This window comes from Manacus vitellinus, unplaced genomic scaffold (genome assembly GCF_001715985.3).
Source record: "Manacus vitellinus isolate BGI_N305 unplaced genomic scaffold, ASM171598v3 scaffold_47_pilon, whole genome shotgun sequence".
NCBI lineage: Eukaryota > Metazoa > Chordata > Aves > Passeriformes > Pipridae > Manacus > Manacus vitellinus.
This window is the reverse complement of record NW_021940585.1, coordinates 829,416-838,452: the sequence shown is the minus strand read 5'-3', so window position 1 is coordinate 838,452 and position 9,037 is coordinate 829,416. Positions and strand designations below refer to the sequence as shown.

Below are 9,037 nucleotides of genomic sequence, written 5' to 3'. Positions count from 1 at the left end.
GGAGGTGCTTGTCCAGCAGCAGGGATCCTACTTCACAGTATCACAGAATATTCTGAGTTGGAGGGGACCCACAAGGGTCATGGAGTCCAATTGTGAAGTGAATGGCTTCCACCCCATGGAGAGGAACAGTGTCTGTAACACATTCCTCTAAATTATGTAGATAAGGAGGTTTAATGTCAGCTTCTTGGACAGTTGGGAAACACTGCTTCCCTCTTGCCTGGTTAGATAACAGGTTTGATGATTTATGGTGACAGTATTAAGTCTCTGAGCTATCAGCTCTTGTGCTCTGGAAACATGGTGGTGAGAGATGAATGGCTCCAGGCTGGAGAATTGCCTTTCTTTTGCCTGCCTACATTATGTGCTTCTGTTTACCCTTTTTGCAGGTAGAAAAGGCATTTATAAGGCTGCCTTCAGCATGGCTTATGTTGTGGCATCTTGTACATGGAAAAGCACCTTCAGCTCAGTCCTTTGCAAAGTCGTTTGTTGTCAAGAGCTGAGATGTGCAGGTGACTGTGAGGATGGTGCCAACCCTGGCAGATTGACTCCTGGGTCAGTCTGGGCACACTGACCCTCCTCATTCGTGTCCATCTTGTTTGAGACTAGTCCTGTGTAGGAGACAACGAATGCTTTGATTTGAATGTGATCTCAGATTGGTAGATTGGCTTTATGGGTCTTGTAAATGTTCTTTCAGTGTCTCCTCTTCCAGAGCAGGTGGCTCAGCATGTTTAGTTTGATGCTTGAAAACTCAGTAATTCTCTAATGATATTTTCATGATACAGTTTGCTGTCTGCTTTTACCAGGAGAAGAGCTACAGGTACCATGATACCACAAAACTTGTAGCATCACTCGTGCTTCACTGTTCCAACATGGTTTTGCCTGTGGTGGGCTCCTTCCCAACAGAACTGCTTTAATGCGTCTTCGAGAGGGATTTCAGTATTGCAGTGGGTGCTCTCTGAATACATGGTTTTATGCCATAAAACCAAATACTGTGTGAAAGGAGGAATTCTGGAGAATGTGCAGGCATGACCACAGCATGTGGTTGTCTGGTGCTCTCTGGGTTGTACCTTGAATCGTAGTAGAGTGGGCAATGGGCAGAAATGAGTGGATGGATCAGCTGAGCTGAATTTTTAAAAGGAGTAAACTTTTAACATTGCACTGATTTTTAACGGGGAAACTGAAACAAGAAATGGCCACAGGGCAACACATGATATCTGCCTGTCAGGATGAAAGGTTGTTCACAGCAGGAAACGCTGCTGTTTGCACTGTGAAATGCTGCAGACACCTTGAGAAGTTGTGAAGGGGTTTCAGGGGAGATACCTAAAGCCAGCACGACTGCTGGGGAAGTCCGACCTCAATCTTTTCTGTCCTTTGCTGAGAAATGAGGAGAATACAGTTGCAGTTTTTAGAGATGTGCTGACAAAAAGAGTGCTTTTGGAGCAGTTCTTGAGTGTCATGATGGAGGCTGAAGAAGTTCCTCAAAGCAGCACGTTTGTAGCGTGTCAGAAGTCTGGCAAAGCATTGGATTCTTGCTCGGTGTTTCCTCCTAGTGTGTCTGTAGACTGCCCAGAGACCCTGCTCTGCCCTGGTCCAGCCTTGTGACTGACCCTGCTTTGAGCAGGAGGTTGGACTGGGGGACCTCCCGAGGCTCCTTTCAACCCCAGTTGCTTTAGGATGATGTTGTTGAAAGCCAGCCCTGTGGAAAACATCTGTGCCCATGTGGCTGAAGGCTGTGATGGACAAGGGTGGGCACATGTTGGGTAAAGGGAACTTGGTTTCTGATGCTGCTGTGGCGGTGAGATCTGGTTTTGGCAGACCAAGTTTTGTTTTAGTTTGGCGTGCTGGTGGCCACAGGGACACCTGGATTCACCTGGACTGGCTGCAGCACCTGCCACAGCCCCTCCTTCCACCACTGCCTGTCTGCCCCCAGCAGAGACAGCTGAAGGGACCTGTAGCAGCTCTTGAACCAGCTCTCTGTGGACATTCTGAGCTGGACTTGATGAGTGCTGACCCAGTTCAACGGGGCAGGAAATTGCAGTGATTCAGCAGAAGGTCCTGCTCATTTGTTCCTTCCTGCTTGTTTAATACAAAATTTTGGGTTGATCTGGCTTAGTTTGTCCAAAAGTTTGGGGGTGAAGAGGTTACATAAATCGGTTACATGATAGATAGAGCTTGGTTGTGAAGCAGGAGAGTTTCATTTTACTAATATTGAGGTTAATGAGAGGAGAAACAGAGCTGAGAGGAAATGTGTTTGCCACGTGTTCTCTATGCCAGGCTCTTCATTAAAAGCTTCTCATCTTTGGGGTTTACGGACTTTATCTTGAGGAGAAGACTTTGATGTTTCTGATATCTCAAATCTCCAAAATATAGGTGGAGGAAGTGCTTATCAAGGTGCATTTGAACTGAAGCTACTCATGATAAAGATAGAAAGTTCCCAGCCATCTGAGAAAAAACCCAATAATAAACCAAGTCTTTGAGAAAAGAGGAGCCAGTGAGCTGTAGAAGGATCAGTGTAATTTCAGTCCCTGGAAGGATTCTTGGAGCAGCTCATTAAACAGCTTGCCAGTGTTTATAACATAATAGGATAAATAGTTGCTACACAACTAATACTGTTTTATATGATCTGTTCTCAATAAATCCCTCTAATTTTGGTTTGGTGGGAAAGCTGACTCCTTGCTGGGTACATTTATCCAAGTTCAGTGGGATTCCTGGTAGGAATTTGCCACGATGGTCATTTATCAGTTAAGAAGGTACAGTTCTGTAATATTTTTAAGCAGTGCATTGGGCTGAAAACCTGTGTGTAGAGGGGTTTTCAGTGACTTATTGTCAGTCACAAGGGGCTTTTACAACAGAGCCTTTGGTCATGCAGCAGTGAGAACACGTCTGGTGTCCTACTGCAATCTGCTTGGGGAGCAGTAAGGAGATGTTGGAAAGCTGCGGAAACTAAATACTGTAAGTCAGGTGCAGAGCACCATGTCTGAAGGGGATAAATCAAATTAAAGATTGTGAAATAGAATAGTAAGTTGTAGCTGTGTGAAGCTGTTGCAGTTACTCTGGCTTCCTTTACACCCATTTATATCCTTCATACCCTTCCATTTATACCCTTTTTTACCCTTCCATTTACCCTTTAAAGATGGGGCTGAAATGCAATGCCACACTCAAGTGTGGGAATCACAGACAGCACACAGAATAATTACTGCTCCAGTTAAGAGAAGTATTATGTTAAGTACATCTCGGGATGAGGCTCCCTGCTTTTGCAGCTGGGATAAGAAGGTTATTTTCCTCTTTTTTAAATGTGTGATCTGTGAAGAAAGGGTGAAGTAACTGGGCATGTTCAGTGTGAGCTTGGGAAAGTGAGAGGCAATTATCTCCTAAGGCAGAAAAGCCTCTTAGCAGTGAGGTGGGTATTAGGAGGCACTGGGATGTGAAGCACTCAGAAGTTGCAGAACTCCTTTTGAGCAGAATTTTCAGTCCACTTTGGTCAGGGATGCTGTCAGCACGTTCAGCCTGTCTGCTGGTGGGACCTCAGGGCTTACCTTCTGCTCCACAGTTTCTAAGAACTAAAATGCCACAGATGCGATTCCTAAGCAGACTTGTGAAATTAAATGAGGTATTTAGGACAGTTATCAGCTGCCTGGAACTTAAAATTGCAATTTTAAGCAAATGTATTGAGGCATGTGGATTTACCATACCAGAACAGCTGCTCTTCCTGGCTTTTATTTCCTGTGCTCAGTTATCGACAGGATTGTTACAAGTGTTGGAATTTTGCCTTTGTCACAGAGCTTGCTTGGCAATTGCAAGAAGCTCTTGCTTTTCCTCGACAAATTCCTTGCTGGAATAGGTCCCACAGCCCGAAGGGTTTTCCACACACTCCTGGTGTCACTGTGCTGGGACAAGTTTGCTCGGGAAGGCGTTCGGTGTGTCCTGGGCTGTCTGGGGGTGTGGGTTGGGACAGCTGGAGTGATGTCTCCAGATCACTCTCTGGATGAACCCAGGTTGTCCAAAAGAGACTGCTGCTTGCCAGCCTGCTGTCTTACTCCATCCTGGATCTTTTCCATGCCTCCCTCATGTAGGAACTTGAGTAATGATTTTGCAGCGAACATAAGATTTTTATATATATTTTTAAAGTTTTAAATAATTTACTGTTATTAGCCTGCATTGCAAAATTGTTTGCCCATGAGAGAAGGAAATAAGATGCTGAGACAATAAATGAAGTTTTTGTGGAGAGCACAGGGGAGAATTAATGCTCATAATTCATTTGAGTAGCTGTGCTTTGGAATTGTCTTCTCCTTCCCACGTATGAGTCATTCAGTTGGTATGATGTCTCTCTCTAAAAATCTTGATGACTTTTGCTGTGTGGGAATAAAAGTTATGATACCAACATTTGGGTTTTTTTTTCCTTGTAGAGTTTGGTGTTCATTTAGCAGAACTGACTGTGGATCCCCAGGGAGCTCTGGCCATCCGGCAGGTGAGTTTGCCGGGAACTGTAGAAAGAATTTTGATGGTAATTTCCTTGGGTTTTAAAATATTCCCTCATGTTTCCAGATGAAAAATTAGCTTTCTATTACTGTTTCTCCATTTTCTTTTAAATTTTTCAAGAATCTTTCTGTTTCAACATTACTCCGGTGTTACACTCTTATATTTTTTTGAAAATAGTGCTTTTTTAACTTAATAAACCTGGTGCTGAGACAATACTGTACTGGGAGTGGACACAGCTTAGGAGGTGGGTGGTAGACATCAGCAAGCAAAGATGTGGCTTGTCTTTGCAGAAGCTTTTTCTGTAGGTGATTTCCTCCTTGAAAAAAGACATTTTGGTTCTGTATTTCTTTACTTACCATGTGACCCATATCTTGAGCTGCTGCCTTAAATCAGTGCTGTGCAGGCCATTGCTGCCCAGTGGATGCCCAGCAGTAGTTTTTTTGGTCCATTTCACGGATTTTTTTCATTTTTGGTAAGCCCTGATGCCCCTCTAAAAGCAGCATGGTGGGATGGGAGGCTGAGCAAGCTGGTCAGGGGTGATCCTTGCCCTGGTTACAAGATTTATTCCTGATTCGTGACCTCTCCTCTGATACAGCTGGCATCTGTCATTCTGAAACAGTATGTGGAAACTCACTGGTGTTCCCAGTCTGAAAAGTTTAGACCTCCAGAGACCACAGAAAGGGTAAGACTTGGTTTCATGTTGTCATTTGAGGCACGTTATCCATAAAGAATATTAATTTTGTAGGCGGTTTAAAAAGTGCCAGCGCCCTTGTGTATTTTGAGGATTAATGGCTTCAATTAAGGGGTTTTGACGTTTTCCACTTCAAAAACCTGTTTTCAGTTGCTTAAAACAACACTGGGCTTGAGAAGCTTGGGCTGATTCCTGTAGGGAAAGTTCAGCCATAATGCTTCTGCTGCTCTCAGAGCAAGACTAGAAGAAAAGTTGCTTTCTAAGTTTCACAAATACTGATTCTGGCAATCCTTTTTTGGAGATTTACTAAATCTTTTGTTTTTCAGCTTGGGACTTAAAGGCTATTTTCCCATGACAAATTCTAGTTTAAAGCTCTTCTGGGTTTCATTAAAAAGCTATTCAGCAGGAGTATTTAACAGCTAAAATGGCCAGAGATTCCAGCCCCTTCCACTCTGGCTGTTAACTGGAGCATCTTTCACATCTAGGATATGATTCATCCCATTCAGAGATAATTGCTTGGTTATGTCCCAGAAGTGGCTTTTATTTTTTCCTGTCCCTTCAGGGTTAGGTGACTGTTCTTGTTTACTGAAATCTTCCAAAGTAAGCAAACATAGTCCCTGACACTGGAGCTGGGATTTGTCTCAGCTGCCTCTGGATGTCTTCCATGTAGATATGTACATCCTGTGTAGCTGCAGCTGTGAGCTGTTTGCTCTGTGCTTGTCTGATGCTCTGTGTGAGAAGGTGCTACGTTAAAACACACTATGCATTTTCCATAAAAAAATTATGGGATGTAGTGTGCAGGGGGGGGTTTTGTCTCCTGGATGTTCATTTTGTAAGATCAATGTTGAGTCGATATCAGGATACAGTCACAGGTGTAATTTTTTCTTTTGTTACTGAGTTGTTTGGATCTGTTTTTTCTAAACACTGTTGTTCTCTACAGGCAAAAGTTGCCATTAGGGAGCTGCTGCCCAACGGGCTGAGGGAATCCATCAGCAAGGTGCGCTCGAGCGTGGCTTACGCCGTGTCTGCCATCGCCCACTGGGACTGGCCCGAGGCCTGGCCCGAGCTCTTCAACCTCCTGATGGAGATGCTGGTCAGTGGTGACCTGAACGCAGTGCACGGAGCCATGAGGGTGCTCACAGGTATGGGGGTGCCAGGGCTGGGCAAGGCTGAGGGAGGAGGCAGTTTAGGCTTTTCCCTGAGCCAGTGTTCTGTCACGTTTCGCTCCAAATTGAAGACGTTGGAATTTGCTTCTTTTCTTCTCTTCTCCTGGGCCTGATGTCTGTTGCTCACTGTGGAATCATGTGCTCAGCAGGTGCCATGAGAGCTGAGGAAGGAGGTTCTGTGCTGCAGGTTACAGTTCAGCAGGGACTTTGATTGTAACACCCTGTTTTCCAGATACCTGCAGTTTTTAGTGTGGTATTTTTCTGCTTGCCTTGGAGGATTGTCTCGGGCAGGCCAGATGACCCTGGTCTAGTCAAGTACAAATCAACATGTTTCCAGTACACTTACACTTTCCCAATGATTCTGTTGTTGCTGTTGCTTACAAATTGGATTTCTTATAAGAACTTCCTTTTCTTTTCCATTTTTTAGAGTTTACCCGGGAAGTGACAGACATACAGATGCCTCTTGTTGCTCCAGTTATTCTTCCAGAGATGTACAAAATTTTCACAATGGCAGAGGTATGGTCTTCATAGTGAGGTTGGTACTGGATGGAATTAGTGGGAATGTTTCTTGGAGCAGAGAAAGTCCAGATTCAATGGTTAAGCTGTACTGTAGTATGAGTTAGACTTAAAGAATTTTCTTGATGATGTGATAGTTGATGGCAGCTAATGTTTCAACAGAAATGTTGGAGCTAGTGATAAAATACAAGAATCAAGCTAAAGCAAAAATAAATAGAATTAAATGAGAATTAAAGGAAATATCATGTGTAAAAAGAATCATGTGTTCCTGATGTTTGATTGAAACTTTTTTCCAGGTGTATGGGATCCGCACAAGGTCTCGTGCAGTGGAGATTTTTACCACGTGTGCCCACATGATATGTAACATGGAGGAACTGGAAAAGGCAAGAGTTTAACTTGACATACAAGATACTTTGAATTCAAACTGAGTGAGGTTCTAAATAATTGTTAATATGGAAATGAAAGACTGGAAAATTATGTACTGTGTCAGCTGGAATTCTGGGGAAGAGGGTGTAATTTAATACATGTAAAGTGGCTGATACCCTGCTTTATATGCATGCCTTGATACTGGGACTTGGGTTCCATAATTAAGTTTAATTTTTGACTTACCAGCAGACATGCTTGTGACAGCTCAGAGAAAAGGGAGTCAGCATGGGGAAGAGAGAGTGTATCATCCCTTTGTTTGGAAATCCCTGGCTTAGCTTCCAGTCTGAACCTTGTATCCTGATGATCTGCCAGGCCTTGGCCACCTGGGTTATGCTGGGCAGCTTCCTGGCCCTTGGACAAGGCTTTGGTTCCCCATTTCTTCAGGAGGCATCTTGTCCTTGTGTTCCTGAAGGAGTGGGGGAAGCCAAACCCAACCCAGGTTTGGAAGAATAGCTGTTAAGAAAGAAACACTCTGCAGTCAAGCAGCTTTATACAGGAGTCTCCTGTCTGGCTCTGACTGAGCACACCTGCATTTCATATGGCCTTTGACCAGTGGGTTCTCCAGCACTCCTAGACAATAAATGCTGCTTTCTAACTTTTTGGGAGGTGAGGATAGGGGAGGGTGACTCTCAGTCTAGTGGCTAGGCGTTGCTGAGTGGCTCTGTGTGCTGTTCCCCGCCGTTTGCACAGGGAACAATCCAGTGCAGGCTTTTGGGAAGTTCTGACAATTGCACCATATCTGTACTGCACTGATATATTGGGCAACTGGTACCAGTATCCAAAAGATAGTAGTAGCTCCCCACTGTCTTATTCTGCAGGAGGGTAGAAAGTGTCCTTTACATTGGATACAAAACTTTTTCTATTGAAATTTGACTTAAAAAAAAAAGGGGGGAATCTTTTTATGAGTAGTCGATTTAAACATGCAACTTTGCTCTCCTGGCTATTGAGTTATGGAGAATAATCTCAATAAAATTATTTTGGTCCAATTTTACTTGCTCTGCTAAGAACTACTTATGGAATGCTTTGACATCTGGAAAAATACTTGCTGCATTTTCCTAGGAAGAGTCATCCTGTTAATCTTCAGGCCAGCTGTTGATACTCAGCTCACAAAGAGCTTGTTTGGTGTGGGGGAGGGTGGCTCTGGAGGGACGTAAATGCCAGCCCAGGGTGCAGGGTAATTGTGTGTGTGATGGAGTCACCCCAGTTTGTTTTGTAGCCTGAGGAAGTCTGGGTGGTGCAGGGCAGGATTCAGCTCATCAAATAAAATGCCTCCTTAGAAGGATGAGCACTGCTCCTGAGACTCTCCAGACTGGATGGTCTGGATCTCTCTTTAGACTCAGAATGATGAGTTAAATGTAGGTGTGTGTTTTGTGGCAGCCCGTGGTGTGGGGTTTTGAAGGGTGGGATTGAGATGAGCTTAGTTCCCAGCACGAGGAGAGAGCCCAAGTGATGTCTGAATCAAGTTTGTCATGCTTTTGCAATACTCTGGAGTTGCCATGAGTCCCTCTTCCATTTTGTAGCAGGAAAGTACAATTTCTGTTACTTCTGGTCAGACATGGGGGTTCTGTATCTGGTATTAACCTGTGCTTGCTTTGTTTGTAACCAGGGTGCAGCCAAGGTCCTGATTTTTCCTGTGGTGCAGCAGTTCACAGAAGCCTTTGTTCAGGCCCTGCAGATGCCTGATGGACCAACATCAGACAGCGGGTTTAAGATGGAAGTCTTAAAGGTGAGTCACTTGAGACTGCTAAAGTGAAGAAAGAAT

General features: G+C 44.2%; 1 protein-coding gene across 1 annotated transcript in view; it reads left to right on the top strand.

Annotated features, from left to right (window-relative positions):
- Nucleotides 1-1,714: 1,714 nt before the first annotated feature.
- Nucleotides 1,715-9,037, top strand: part of IPO9 (importin 9) — a 31,167-nt gene continuing 23,844 nt past the window's right edge. Inside the window, exons 1-7 of the mRNA XM_018079781.2 lie at nt 1,715-1,757; nt 4,404-4,465; nt 5,072-5,158; nt 6,108-6,309; nt 6,761-6,849; nt 7,146-7,232; nt 8,882-9,001. Of these exons, the coding sequence (XP_017935270.2) occupies nt 1,715-1,757; nt 4,404-4,465; nt 5,072-5,158; nt 6,108-6,309; nt 6,761-6,849; nt 7,146-7,232; nt 8,882-9,001 (690 nt within the window). The remainder of the gene's footprint in view (nt 1,758-4,403; nt 4,466-5,071; nt 5,159-6,107; nt 6,310-6,760; nt 6,850-7,145; nt 7,233-8,881; nt 9,002-9,037) is intronic.